The sequence below is a fragment of the Euleptes europaea genome, chromosome 6 (genome assembly GCF_029931775.1).
Source record: "Euleptes europaea isolate rEulEur1 chromosome 6, rEulEur1.hap1, whole genome shotgun sequence".
NCBI lineage: Eukaryota > Metazoa > Chordata > Lepidosauria > Squamata > Sphaerodactylidae > Euleptes > Euleptes europaea.
Genome location: NC_079317.1, coordinates 59145450 through 59160878, shown reverse-complemented (window position 1 = coordinate 59160878; position 15429 = coordinate 59145450). Strand labels below are relative to the sequence as shown.

The following is a 15429-nucleotide window of genomic DNA, read 5'->3' as shown; positions in this document are numbered from 1 at the left end:
TATGTTATGAATAGATTCTGGTGAACTCAGCGAGTCCATACAGCTGGGGGTTCTGGAGCTGCAAGCCCCCGAGAAAATTTGGAATTTTGACCAATTACAGACATTTTGAGGCCATATGAAATAGGTATTAGAACACATTCTAAGGTCAATATTAAGTACTTCAACCCATTGGCTTATGATTTTATCACTAAAATAGCCTTATTATAATAACAAACACTTTAAAAAACTCTATTAATTTTGTTGAAATCTTCACTCATTAAAAAAAAAAATTGCTTTAGGGCCCCTCTGGGATTGGGAGCCCTGAAGCTTAAGCTTCATTAGTTTCATAGTAAATCTGCCACTGCCCCCACCTATGGCCCTGAAGACTACTAAGGAAATATTAATGTGTAAATAGGTACTTATAATGCCCTGAAAAGTGAGCAGCTCAGCATTCCTGGACATTGCGGGGTGGGCACAAACTTTAAGTATATAAGTGTTATCTATTGAATGGGAAGTTCCTATCTTTGTCTGAACCTGGGAGCTGCCCTCTAACCCCTCTTCCTCCTCTCAGTAGCCATTCTCACTATCCACATGGACTGCAATGGAGGCAGACAGGTCTCTCCTGTAGAAACACTATCTCATACTTGCACACAAATGATGCTGGACCGACTGGCCATTTGTGACAGGGAAATGTACTCTTTAGATCAGGTTTCTATCTACCAACTGCAACAAGAATGTCAACAGAATCTACTTGAACAAATGTAAGTTTTACGTTTTGCAATTTACTTCTTGGGAGGATTGATTTACTGCACTCAGTATCAGGCTTTCATGACTGGGCAAAACTCTGCTATATTAACCAAATATACCCAATAAAAAGACAGATGAGTAAAGCAGTATTCACCAGGGTTCAGCCCAGGTTGATTTAGGTGGCAAAATGATTCCCTTGGGTTTATGGGCCATGCTGTGAATAATACCACTACTTTAAAGGCTTTCATTATTCTAGAATGTGAGTCAGAAGTCGTCATCATTGGAGCCAGATGACCCAGCAAACAATATAACCTTGAAAGTGTTAATAAAAAATTTCCAGTAAATCAGAAAAATAGTAAAGGGTTTGTATGCAAAAGCTTCACCCTTATATCGTAAGAAAGAAACATTGATTGCATCAGAAAGAGGAAGGCATAGGAAAAAACTTACTTGCTAATGGAGTGACCATTGGCCAGGTTTCGTCCCAAGTGCATAGATGGAATAGAGGGAGAAGAAAATCAGACAGTTGTAAAAACTGACATATTGATTAGCAGTTGCTCACAGAAACATCTGTTTCCTTAAGAACCCATGTATCATTTTCTCCCCCTTCCCTTCTTATATGTCTCTATTTTCTTCTGCCCGCCAATGACAGCCGAACTATCCACTTGTTCCACAGTTATATAGTTTCCCATGTATATTTCTTAAATCTGCATTTTTCTGTTACCTGCCGCTCACTTGAATCTCTTGCCCATTCTTTAGCCATTTCACTTCATCATCTGGGTTGGCAAGTTCTACCATTAACTTGATTTTCTGGCCTTTGTCTATCTGGAAGGCAGGATCCAGTTTCTTGACAAAGGCTAGGGTGAAAAGGGTTTACCAAATCAAAACATGTCCTGTTCAAATGTTTCACACTGTAACTATGATTAGGGAATAAGTCACAGCTGATTTATGGAGACCCTGGAGAGTTTATGGTTCCTACTATCTCTCTACAATTTGTACCTTTGTACACCAGTATGGTGTAGTGGCTAACAGCGGTGCACCCTAATCTGGAGAACCGGATTTGATTCCCCACTCCTCCACATGAACAGCGAACTCTAATCTGATGAACCGTGCCTGTTGTGGGGGGAGGGGAAGGGAAGGTGATTGTAAACCTTTTTGAGACTCCTTACAGGAGAGAAAAGCTGGGTACAAAAACCAACACTTCTTCTTTCCTCCTGGAACCTTTATAATCTTCCTTCCTTCTCTGACCCCAGTTCTCTTTCTTGTATAAGAAATAATAAATAGAATTGGACAAAAGATACAAGAACTTGAAATGGGCTGTTAGGGATGTTTTTCCATGTAGAGCCGAGAGCTGCTTCATGCATCATTTTGGGTTGCCAGGTCCCTATTTGCCACGGGCAGGAGGTTTTTGGAGCGGAGCCTGAGGAGGGCGAAGTTTGGGGAGGGGAGGGACTTCAATGCCATAGAGTCCAATTGCCAAAGTGGCCATTTTCTCCAGGTGAACTGATCTCTATTGGCTGTAGATCAGTTGTAATAGCAGGAGATCTCCAACCTGGAGGTTGGCAACCCTATGCATCATGTATGAAGTTAACACAAAGAAAAGTAATCTGCGCTTACATGTGCTTTTCTTTTCTTCCTTCTTTATGCGTTTGAGGCGTTTCAACAACCCTCGCAGGTCAGTGATGCCATACTGGAATGCAATTTTCTCATACTCCGATGGAGGGGCATTCCGAAGGATTTCCCAGACATCAACATCTGGCTGTGATTCAGTTTTTGCATCACTTCTGATAAAAAGGGAATGCAACATCGTATTAGAGGGGGCTTCAAAACAGCCTTCAAGCTGGCAATCAGGATGTGGTTCTAGAGCATGGATTCCTTTGTGCATTTAAACAAAAAAATATTTAACTGTCTCATTGGTGGGTGACATTGAAAGGTAAACAATAGTAATGTCAAAGCCAATAACTGAGTCTGTATTTTAGGATTCCCAGACTGGTTTCTTAACAAAATCAGCCTCTTTCTTTGCAATAGGCCAAGTATATGAGACATTAGAGATACAGGGCAAGAAATATTGTATGATTTTTCTTGAGAGGAGAGGAGAAGACCAAGAGTATCTTGAGGCTGCCTTATCCAGTAAGCAAAAGAGGTGCTTGTGCCAAGCCTACAGCATTTTACCATAGGGATAATTTTGACATTTGATGGAGATACACTGTGGCTGAGGTTCACCTTCCCCCACATAAACCTGCACATCAGTTAAAATCTGCCTATGAGGCCCATCTCTGTATAGTCCTTAAGAAGTGAGGCAATTTGTTAAAATTTGTTAAATTCCTTTCTCAGGAATTCCCACACTTTGGAACTCCATTCCTAGGCATGTTCTGTTGGTGCCATCTTTAACAGATAGGTACCATGAGAAGCCCATCCTGTTCTCTTGTGCTTTTTATGGTATTTAAGATCCTTTTAAGCATTATTTCTAGTTTCTATTCTATTTTTGATTGTGTTGCGGTTCTATTCTTATTTATGCTGTATGGTTTTATTGTTTTTCCTCATTCTTTTATTTTTAAGGTTTTTGTGTGTGTGTGTGTAATCTGCCACAAGGGCTGTTTACCACAAATCTGGGTATAAATTTTCCACATAAATAAATGATTGTGGATGCTTCTAAATATGCACCTGAGAAATGCAATCAGGTTGCGTGATTACATATGGATACATTGTTTTTCAGACTCCCCAAATAATCTACATCAGGGATCCCCAACCATGGTGGGCTCAGTAACAAAATGGCTGCCACAAAATGGCTGCCACAGAAGGTGGAGCCAGCCACAAAATGCCTCATTTCAAAAGTGAATCTTAGAAATACCCATCCCATTTAAAAACAGAGTGCAGCCATGGACGCTGCAACTTAAAAGAGGCAGACCAGCATAGTGAGAAGGGGACTGTTTAACACTTTCCCCTTATACCTTTCCTCCATCAGTTCAAAGCAGCTTTAACCTCTAATGGCGAAAACGAGCCAATTTAGAGGACTAGTTAGAACACAGGAAGAGCCCTGCTCAATCGGACCAGTGATCCCTCTAGTCCAGCATCCTGATTCACATAGTAGCCAACCAGTTGCTCTGGAGGACCAACAACAGGGCACAGAGGCCAAGGCCTTCCCCTGACGCTGCCCCCTAGCACTGGTTTACTGCCTCTGAATGTGGAGGTTCCCTTTAGTCACTATAGCTATTAGCCATAGATGGACCTAGCCTCCTTGAATATGTCTAATCTCCTTTAAAAGCCATCTTTGTCTGTGGCCACCACATTGAATTGCACCACTTAATTACTCATTGACTAAAGCAATAGCTACATACTAGATCTTCTAGGCAGGTACATCTATTTACATTCTTTTGCAAACTTATTTATATTAGCAGAGGAGTTCACCAGGAAAGCTTACCGATTTACGGAGCGCAAGAAGCTTCTGAATTTGAGAACGATGCAGAGAAGCATTTGGAAGAGCATGCAGCATCCCCACGAGCAAGAAAAGGGCAACATGTATTAGTGTTAACGGCCTTGAGTAGCCTTCAGCAGGCTTTAATATGCACAGGATGCAGAAACATTCTGCCCTTCTATAGCCACTCCACACACACACACACACACACACACACACACACACACGTCTTCCCCTTAAGTGCGAATAAATTATGACTATTTCTTTGTCTGCATATACAACACCCTCAGGCAATCCCTTTCCACCAGCCTGGAATGCGATCTAATGCACCGGGCATATTGAACAGCTGAGGCTGCCTTACACTGAATCAGATCATTAGCTCGTGCACTTAATTATTGTCTACTCTGATTGACAGCAGATCTCAGAGCAGAAGAAAGCCTTTCCCACCATCAGCTGCTTGAGACTTTTTATCTAGAGACCCCAGAGTTTGAACCTGGGACCATCTACCTACAAAATATGTGGCTTAGCATACAGCCACGCCCCCCCCCCCATGCTGAATGACGAAATTTATATGGGGCTCCCACAGAATGGCAGTGCACTGTCGGTAATGGGTAAAGCTTTGCCCAAATGATTCCAACCTTAGTCAGGGCTAGAGTTGCCAGCTCTGGGTTGGGAAATACCTGGAAATTTTTGGGGTGGAGCCTGAGGAGGGTGGGGATTGGGGAGGGGAGGGACTGCAAAAATAAAAAAGCTCTGCTCCAAGGTCCATTTGAGATTCAGAGCCCATCCCATACCCATTGTGTTGCTGCCATCTGCGTTACCGACAGGTGCTGCTGTGCATGACTGAAGTGTCAGGCAGGGTCATCCCAGGAGTGATGTTGACAGTGAACTCCTCTTCCACAGTATGGGCTTTTCTGCACTCCCATGTTGTCCCTGACAATGCACCAGCGCATGACTTTCCCTATTGTGAGGGATCTCAGCGATGGAATTCACATCACAGTATATCCATGAACTAGGAAGCATTATGTATGACCGGCTGAAAGTACGACACCTAAATGGCCAGGGTGTTCTAAGCAGATGCAGAAGAGTTAAAAATAGTCCCACACATCCCAGTGATGGCTGCTTCTTATCCTGTTACTTTAGATCGATTCAAACCTGTCAGCTGTCACCTCCTTCAAGGTCTCCCCTCGTCATCCAATGCACCGGCACAGTGACAACTGTTCTCTTCCTCCTGATGGCATCTGTATGCCAATGTCATCTAATCAGATTAGCCGGCTGGGAAACACTGGTCCAGAGCAAAATAAAATGCAGTTTCCCCCTCTCCAGCATGACCTCCAGGAAATGTTTCACTTGTTGATTAAAATGGGAGAGAAGCAGGGGATATCAGCTGATATTTATGCTGCTTTGGGGGGGGGGTTGACATGGAAATATTCTCTGCTGGAAATGCAGTCAGGCAGAGGGAAATCCATTATTTGATGGTATAATGCCATGGAGTCCACCCTCCAAAGCAGCCATTTTCTCCATGGGAACGGGCCTCTGTAGTATAGAGATCCATTGTAATTCTGAGAGATTGCCAGACCCAACCTGGAAGCTGACAACCCTAGGAACTACATTGTGTGAATTGCTAGTCTATTGGCTTACACTGTGAACACCAAACCACTCAAACCAGTGCAGATGAACAAATGCACACCCTATGTCACTGGAGTAGGATAGGATCCAGCAGCTGTGTAACTCCTAAACATTATTTAAAAGGGGTTCAGCAGCTGTGTAACTCCTAAACATTATTTAAAATGGGTTCAGATGGAATCAAGATAACTCAAAGCTCTGGATGACTGACGCTGTTACCGCACTAGGTATTCCCAGTGATGTATCAAGAGTTTGGAAATGTTATAAAAAAATCTGTTCACACTTTCTATGTATTCCCATCGATGTATTAAGAGTCTGAAACTGTTATAAAAAATACTGTTCACACTTTGTTTGGCCCCTTTAGCTGTGAAGACGTCTCCCAACCATTTTTTAGGGCATCCAAAAACCCTTTTAAAGCTATGTTTTTTTAAACATTTCCACACTCTTGATACATCGCTGGGAATACCTAGTGCAGTAACAGCCTGAGTTTGGATAACAGCATTTCTATAGCATGAAAACCACAAAGATCTTGTGCTAACTTTAAAATGGCCTTCAGATGGATTAGTAGAACCTTTAGGAAAGCAAATGAACACAACAATTGTCTCACAGTTTTTTCATCTAGATTAGCAGTTTGAAAATAATGCTTGTAGGGTGACTAACTCTTCCGGCTGAACTCATGGTGCTCCAAGGGCTATTAAAGGGAAGATTGTCCAAGCACTGTAACACTTTAACCTCACCCATTCCATGCATTTTTATAGAAGAATTAAAAGGACATCTTACTCTCTGTTCCAGTCATCAGAATTCCAAGGAAGTTTTCCAGACCACAGATGCATGAGCAGAACAAGGTGGAGACAGGCAGATTATCAGGCAGACACAAATAGAAGAGAAAGAGAAGAGGGGACATTTTAAAAAGGAAATAAACACAGGATGTCAAAGCGAAGAAGAATTTCAACAGAAGGCAATAATTATTTGTCCCAAAACAGATGGCTGTGAACTAGTGCAATGTTGAAGCTAAGAATGTGAGCAGCAAATAAGATGGGCTTGGAGGAAGTGGTCCCTCTCTCCTAGATGAAGGGAGGGGACAGGTGTGTTTCTGTGTGAAAAGAAAGCAGAATTTAAATTATGGAGACAGAAAGGCAGATGGAATGGTAAATTGGTAGAAGCACCTTGGGGTACAGGTTCTCTCTGGGGATCTGATGTGAGGTGGCAGATCTGCTCCTCTGAAGGAAGGCTTGTGGGTCTCCACACATGCTCTGTGTGTATATTTGCCAATAAATGCAGTCTCCTCCTAACAAACCAGCCCAGGTAAGCACAGGATTCTGTACTCCTTCCTTTTCACCATACCTACTTTGCTCCAGTAAGGCTACAGCATCAGAGACTCCCTGACCATTCAATGGGCCATATAATTTATTTAGAAATGTTTCCAAGATTTCCCAGCTGATCATAGGGGCTAGAAACTTATTTTTAGAATTGGATTTTAGAGACCTAAATCTTTCACTTACCTCTTTCTCAGCAAGGCACTGAAATCCAACTCTCTGCCTTCTTCATGTACATCCATACTGAATGGCAAATAGTACAAAAACGGAATGCAGTCAGAGAAGAGAATATGATGTGGATGATTCACAAACCTCCACGCTAAAGGCGATGGCTAAAGAGATTTCCTATGAATTCTTAGATCCTTTCCACAGTATTTAAAAATTGATTTGTTTCCCTATATTCCTGCTGATCAATTGTCTACAGCATGTATGGGTGCCAACTCTGAGTCAAGAAATTCCTCAAAATTTAGAGGTGGAGCCTGGGGAGTGCAGAGTTTGGGGATGGGAGCGATTTCAGCGGGGTACAATGCTAGAGAATGTATCCTCCAAAGCAGCCATTTTCTCCAGGGGGACAGATCCTGGGAGATCTCAGGCCACCACCTGGATGCTGCCAACCATAACAGCATGTTATCTTTGATCTAATAGACTTGTGTTAAGACTGAAATGTCATTGGGGTTTGTGTCCACTGATGCTGTAGGGGTGATGGGGGAATGAGGGAAGATCTTTCAATGCAGCAAAACATATGCACATCAAATGCCACATCCACTTTCTCCCACATAAAGAAGAGGGAGAAAGAGCAAACAAGGCTAGAGACAACTGTTTTGGTCCAGGGGCAGCACAGGAAAACCAGACTCTAATTTTGCCTTTCTCCACCTGAGAATTTACTAAAGAATTATAGTACACTACAGAACCTTTATTAGGTATTTAGTATAGCCATTTCCTCCAGGGAAACTAATCTGTGTAGTCTGGAGATCTGTTGTAGTGCTGTGAGATCTCCAAGCCCCAACTGGAGGCCTGGCAACCCTATTTCCAGAGAACTGTATGCTACAATTCCAATTTGCATCATAACTAGTAGATCGTGACATACTTATTGTTCAAAACAGGCCATAAATGTTTAATTTTAACTGGCCAGTGAGAGATTGTTCATTATGAAGTCCGAATCTCAGTTCTGAGGTAAATAAGGCTACCTGGACAGGGCTGCAGTCATCCGTCTCCCTCCTCCCAGAAGGCTCCTAGGAGTCAGAAACACAGGCTGAAATCAGTTGGGCACAATGGCCTCCGGCCTCCTTTTCTAACACCTTAACATTTCCAAACCCTCAGCTTAAACTGGGAAACACCTAGTATCTCTAAAAGCGGCACTTTTGCAAAGAAAACTTTCGTATGGAGGTAATCATTCAGGTGTTTGTGTATCCATATCAATGTGACTGGTGGAGGCTCTCCAAGGTTTTTGGCACCCCTGCCACGTGAGATCTTTTTAACAGGCGGTGCCAGGGATTGAATTTGGGACTTTGTTTAGTAGTGGTAAGAGTGCCAGACTAAGATTTGCAGTCCTTTGCCCTTCTCCTTGGAAGCAAGCCCCACTGAACTGTGCAAGATTTATTTCAGAGAAAATGTGCACAGGATTGGGCTGCCCAAAGATAAGTCTCCCTTCAGCAGTATCAGTACACAGCACAACAGCTATTACAAAGAAACTACACAGAATGCACAAGAGTATTTCAGGTGTCTATAGACCAAAGGTAAAAGGTAAAGGTAGTCCCCTGTGCAAGCACCAGGTCATTCCTGACCCGTGGGGTGACATCCCATCCCAACATTTACCAGGCAGACTATATATACGGTGTGGTTTGCCAGTGCCTTCCCCAGTCATCTTCCCTTTACTCCCAGCAAGCTGGGTACTCATTTTACCGACCTCTAGCAGGATGCCTGTGCTAGTAACTGGAATTGTGTGCACGGTTCCTAGTACTGGATTAGGAACTACACGCACTTGGGTTCAACAGAAAAGAAAAGCGACACCCACATGCAATCTAGCTAATGCAACCCATCTCAACATTTTACCATCCGGACAGGGATGCACTGTCTCTGATGCAAGTAGCAATTGGGGCTGCCAAATGGTCTGGATAAAAAATATCCTGTCTTTTTAATAGAGGTTTAATGGGGTGTTATTTACCAGGTGATGTTATTTTCCTCCATGCAATTAAATGCCCCTTTCTACACATTAAGCCTCCACTAGACAGGGCAGGCCTGCTGGAAACCCTAATGACAATCCATGTGAGTATCACCATGTGTATTACTAGCTATATGCAACTCTTTGTGCAAGCAAATATCCCTGAATCTTGGCAACGGAACCAAACTCTGCTGTGCCTCCGAAAAACAAAGTGGCCTCTGAGAATACATTTAGTATGTGGTCTAGCAAAAGTCTCTTAGGCACTTTCACATATCCTGAATAATGCACTTTCAATCCACTTTCAATGCCCTTTGCAGCTGGATTTTACTGTGTGAAATGGCAAAACCCACTAGCAAATAGGGTTGCCAACTGCCAGGTAGTAGCAGGAGACCTCCTGCTAATTTAACTAATCTCCAGCCGATAGAGATCACCTGGAGAAAAATGGCCGCTTTGACGATTGAACTCTATGGCATTGAAGTCCCTCCCCTCCCCAAACCCCACCCTCTTCAGGCTCCACCCCCAAAATCTCCCGCCGGTTGCGAAGAGGGACCTGGCAACCCTACTTGCAAACAATAGTTAAAGTGCATTGGAAGTGGATTTGAAGAGCATTATTCAGGATGTATGAAAGCGGCCTTTGCCTCAGGGGCTGGGCAGTTAAGTCACCAGTAATTATACTCACGCCCGTCGGAACGTCGAGCGGATGTCCATGTCTCCCATTGCAGGTGCCTCTATGATGGCATAGAACAGAAAAAGCAGAATAGGGCAATGAGAATAGCTTCAGCCAATACACATCCAGAACTCTCCCCCTCTGCCTACCGAAACTTTTCATAGCTTTTACTTTGGCTGTTCTTTTGGAAAGTGAAGTTTCAACTTCAAGTGAAATGTAGAGAAAAACTGCCACCCACCAAACTAAACAGAGCAACTACATTTTATCTCAAAGGGCGAAAACGCATGGTCGCTTTATCCTCCTTTAATCCTTGTTTTATCCAGGATCGAACACACATTAGGTGAAATGCATGCGTTCGATCCTGGCTGAAACAGGGATTAAAGGAGGATAAAGCGACCATGCATTTTTGCCCAAAGCTAGATTAGAAATGTAACTTAGTTCCCAGTGATATTCAGTGCAATCCTAGTCATGACAGAGGAATATGATTTAGTAGATATTACAGAGACTTTGTGGGATGATTCCCATGATTGGAATGTAGTAGTGGGTGGATATGAGTTATTCAAGAGAAACCAAAAGGGTCGGAAAGGAGTTGCAGTGGCACTGTATCTTACCAATACTGTCTCTCGGGGCGGTGGGGAGGGTTCAAAACAGAAGATAAGAAGTACCACTGACAATTTTCTTACATGTAAACTGTGCCCGCCTTTACTGGCCCACTGGCCCCTGAGACAGCTTCTGCTTGTATAAAGATGGCTGCCAGAAACACCAGCTTGCCTATTGTCCCAGGCTCTACCAATCTTTTAGACAGCTCAAAATTTCAGCTTCTAGAGAGGTGAAGCTTAAATTAGAAAATATGAACAAAGGAAAGGTGGGAACAATTTTATACAAACTTCACACAGTTGCCCAGTTGTAATGTAAACATTTGGAGCAGATGGAAACTACCTCATGGGGCTTTGCCCAGGAGAATGTTGAAGTGTTAAATTGCTGACAGATATGTGCAGTTTTAGCTGGTGTCTATTAGGACTATCCTGTGTCTATCAAGATTGTTTGTATATAACTTTTATTCTTTCTGTATTTAATGTTTGCTTTATGTACCTACTGGTCGTGGACCAGTTGTAATAATAAAGAGCTGAACTGAACTACCTCATGGGGCTGTTGTGAGGGTATAATGGGGGGAATTCCTTGGAGGAAGGGCGGAATAAAAATTCAGTAGATAGATTTAATAGTCCTTTAATCTCATCAGTTAAGCTTTTCCCTGTTTTAATGTTATCTGTAGCTCTGTCAGCTAGTATATGTCCAAGGTAAAAAGAAAAGTTATTATATGCTGTGAAGGAAGAGCACAGCTACTGCAGCTATGCAAGACATCTTACCATGGACAATGAGGCTGAAATTACAGCTATCAAACTTGTCTTTAGTAGACACTTCACATCTATATCCACCTGCATAAGTCATTTTTGCTTCGATAATGTTCATTTCAAAGATGTAAACCTACAGCAAATAGGAGAAATAAATGGACCATTTTACTAAGGGTTATTCCATCTGAGACTTTATTATTCCATTTCTGGAACCCAGGTGTAAAATACATTAGTCTCTCTGCCAAAAACATAGTACTCTTCTTTGGTCTTCACTGCCCAGTGAGCATCCTTAAAGCTCTATGATACACATACCTACACAGTTTCTGTTTCTTTTTCTCCTCTCCTAGCTGAACATTTTCTTTTGAAGCGCATAGGATTTCCCCTGCTGAATCAGACTAAAAATCCATCTATCCCAGCCTTCTGTTTCTCACAATGACCTAAGTTTTTGCAGGATATGGGCAATAAGTGTCCTTTTGCAGGACATGGGCAATAAGTGTCCAATCCACCACCAACTAGTATTCAGAGGCATACCACATCTGAACATGGAGGTCACATTTAGCTATCTTGGCTAATAATTATCGACACACCAATCCTCCATGAATTTGACAAATCTCCTTTTAAAGCTATCTAAGCCGGGGTAAAGCACATTCTGTGGCAGCAAATTCCATGTGTGTTTGTGTGTATTGTTTAAAGATCTCCTCTTGCCTATTTCACTGGTTGATGCAGAGAAAATTCTATGTAGTCACTTTCTTCATCCCATTCATAATTTGTAATGCACCTCTAACACACCTCCGCCCTCTTAGTTATGTTTTTTTCTAAACTAAAATGCCCCAAATGCTTTAGCCTTTCTTTGTAGGGAAGGTGCTCCAATAATGATACTTTAGCTACTTTTTTCCAATTCTACAACATCCATGCTAGGATGGGGTGATCAGAACTGTACATAATATTCCAACTGTGGACACACTACAGCTTTGTATAAAAACATTACAATACTAATAGTCTTATTTTCCATATTTCCCCCAATGATTCCTTGTTTTATTAATTGTAAGCTGTCTCCAGTTGGTTCTCTGGAGAGGGAGCATATAGATTTTCTAAGCAAATTAGTAAACAAAATTTGCTTCCTTGTTGCAATACACTAAATTAGCACCCACCATGGCTCAAGATCACTTTCTTGGTGAGAGCCCTGGCTGTTCATACCTGATAACTGTATAAGTGGTTAAGATTTTTTTTGCCTAATATGCATTGCTTACCCTCATTTTGTCATTTTGTTGCACACTTGTCAAGTTTGGAGAGATTGTTTCATAGCTCAGTATAGGCAGCTCAAGGTTGAACTATCCTGAATGGTTTGTATTAACTGTAAATCTTCAAGGTTGGATCCTAGGTTGGAACACAGGCAGGATGGTGCTGCTGCAGTCGTCTTGTTTGGGGGCTTCCTAGAGGCACCTGGTTGGCCACTGTGTGAACAGACTGCTGGACCTGATGGGCCTTGGTCTGATCCAGCAGGGCTTTTCTTATGTTCTTATTCTGCTGAGCTAACAGTGCAGTCCTAAACAGATTTACAGGGTTGGTCTTAGGATTCCACTGAAGTAAATGGGCTTAAAAGGGAGTTACTCTCCTTAGGTTTACACTGTAAGCCTTCCTCATGGACTTGTATGAATTCATTATTTTGGGCCTAGGTGGTAATAGACAGCAGGTTATAATGAACATTTAAGTTAAATGGTCATCAGATTTTATCCAGTACAAGCAGTAGGCACTTTATGCCAGGGAAAATATTAAATCAGCTGAAAGCAGGCTTAAAAAAGAAGAAACAAAGGCCATCAAGATTTTGTTCCATTAGTTATACCTTGTTATTTCGATCATAACTCTCATGAAGCTGGAGATGTTTCCCCACTTTGCTTCCTAGGTTCATCCACTTTCCTTTGAACCATTTCACAGAAGGTTTCTTCAGTAAGCTTTCTCCTGCCACTACGGCAGTGAATGTGATATTCCCACCTTGAAAGGGAGATACATTAAAAGGAATCTGTAACTTGATATTTAAAATCTCTGTTAAATCCTGGTATAACTATTGGAGAGAAACAGTCAGAAGCATCATTTTAGTAGGCTGTGCACTTACCAGCAGTTACTTCCCCGTCTTGTGGCCGAGTCACAAAGAGACCAATAGGATCAACTGACACCTCTTGCTGGGCTTCTACTGGTGGAGCTGAAAAGCAAACTAGGTGTTGAAGAAAACCACATTATCTGTTCCAGAGTGTGAAGTGGATCTTTACACAAACCCCAAGGTACACTAAGGGTATATAATGTGCACCAGAATGTGCTGTGATACAGTTTTTACAACACTGGATTTGACTGGGGAGACCTATATTTCTGTGAATCTTACTAGATGACCTTTGGCCACTCACTGTATCACCTCATCTACCTCAAAGGGTTGTCATGAGGGTACATAAGAACAGTGATCCATCTAGTGCAGCATTCTGTTTCACATAGTGGACAACCAGTAGCCCTGAAGGGCCAACAAACAGGGCATAGGGGCCCTGATGTCACCTTCTAGCACTGGTATTCAGAGGCTTGCCCTTAAAAGCCAACTATGTTCATGGCCATCTCCACAGCCACTGACAGTGAATTCTGTAATTTAATTACTCATTGAGTAAAGAAGTATTTCCTTTTGTTGCCCAAGAACTTCACTGGGCAACCCTGAGCGCTAGTATTATAGGAGAGAGGAAAAACCTCTCTATTAATGTTCTCCACCCATGCATCATTTTATAAATCTGTGTCCCACCCCCTTGACACCTTTTTCTGTATACTGAAAAAACCACTCTTTAGCCTTTGCTCAGAGGAAAGGTGCTCCAACCCCTTAAACATGTTGGTTGCCTTCTGCACTTTCCCCATCTCTGTAGTATCCTTTTTGACATATGGCAACCAGAACTGTACACAGTATTCCAAGTGAGGTTCCACCATAAATTACTGTATACCAGGCTATTACAATAAACAAAGGAGAACGGAAAAACCCTGAGTTCTTCTGAGGAAGAACAGGATAAAAATGTAACAGAAATACATTTCATCAGGGCTACCACTTCTCAGGGGGCTGGCAGGCTGTGCACCAGATAGCATTCATGTCATGCTCTAAAGAGCTGACCCACATATTATGGCCTACAAAGGTTGTGTCTGGGTTCCCCAATGTGTCGTTCAATCAGACCTGAGTTTGCGCTTCCCCTCAGTTCATGTCCACATTGTGCACGATATGGATTGTAACTGTAGCACATAGGGAGAAGGGGCTTCAGTCTTCTCCCCTGGTGCCATTTTCCTGAAAGAGCCCTATTCGCCCCTCCTGGGGAAACCCACAGAGCACAGGAATTAAAGGCAATCTGCAATGCACGTCTGACTAAAATGGGGAACCGAGATACAATGTGAGTGTAGACCACAATCAGCCCTTTATTTGGATGGGAGATCCCCAAGGAATACCTGGGTCGTGACGCAGAGGTAGGCAATGACAAACCACCTTGGATTGTCTCTTGCCTTGAAAACCACACCAGGGGTCACTGTAAGTCAGATGTGACTCAACAGCGAAAAACAAAACACAACAAAACAAAAACCACTGTTTAATGTAATTGAGCAGCAAGCATTTTGGCGGATAGAGTGGAGGTTGCTTACAAGCACATTTACTTGTATGACCAAGATGTACAGAATAATATGTATACTCATCCCCCAGTCTGATTATTCTTTTTCTCCTTCTAGGGACTATTAACCCTCTTCCAGTGTTTCCATTGACATTAACCATCCACATCTTTTGACCAATATGGCTACAATAGATATTACCAGTGCTACTTATTTTTACCTTCTGAAGTCTTGCTATCACCTGTTGGCACAACTTCTGCTGCAGGAGGCACATTTGAGACACTTGGTTCAGGAGGAGCTTCAGCAGGGATGACCTCCTCTTCCTTTTCTAAAAGGAAGAGAACATAAAAAAAACTACAAGCTCCATGCTGTTCTAGGGTACATGATGGAAATGAGATAATCTTCAGCAAAGGGGAGACCAGACAGTGTATCTCATATTCAGCATCTTGTAATTGATGCACAAGAAGTTCCAATTATGCTGCAACAAAGAAATCCAAATTCTCTGACCAGAATGCATTGCCAAATTAAGACAGGAAGAATAAAAAGTTAAGAAATTT

General features: G+C 42.4%; 1 protein-coding gene across 1 annotated transcript in view; it reads right to left on the bottom strand.

Moving 5' to 3' along the window:
- Window positions 1-15429, bottom strand: part of MYBPC3 (myosin binding protein C3) — a 72778-nt gene that overhangs the window by 42542 nt on the left and 14807 nt on the right. The window contains exons 3-13 of the mRNA XM_056851370.1: window positions 15093-15200; window positions 13374-13460; window positions 13104-13252; window positions 11276-11393; window positions 9921-9969; window positions 8268-8312; window positions 7267-7323; window positions 4145-4168; window positions 2341-2507; window positions 1448-1580; window positions 1174-1176 (exon numbers count right to left, since the gene is read on the bottom strand). Of these exons, the coding sequence (XP_056707348.1) occupies window positions 1174-1176; window positions 1448-1580; window positions 2341-2507; window positions 4145-4168; window positions 7267-7323; window positions 8268-8312; window positions 9921-9969; window positions 11276-11393; window positions 13104-13252; window positions 13374-13460; window positions 15093-15200 (940 nt within the window). The remainder of the gene's footprint in view (window positions 1-1173; window positions 1177-1447; window positions 1581-2340; window positions 2508-4144; window positions 4169-7266; window positions 7324-8267; window positions 8313-9920; window positions 9970-11275; window positions 11394-13103; window positions 13253-13373; window positions 13461-15092; window positions 15201-15429) is intronic.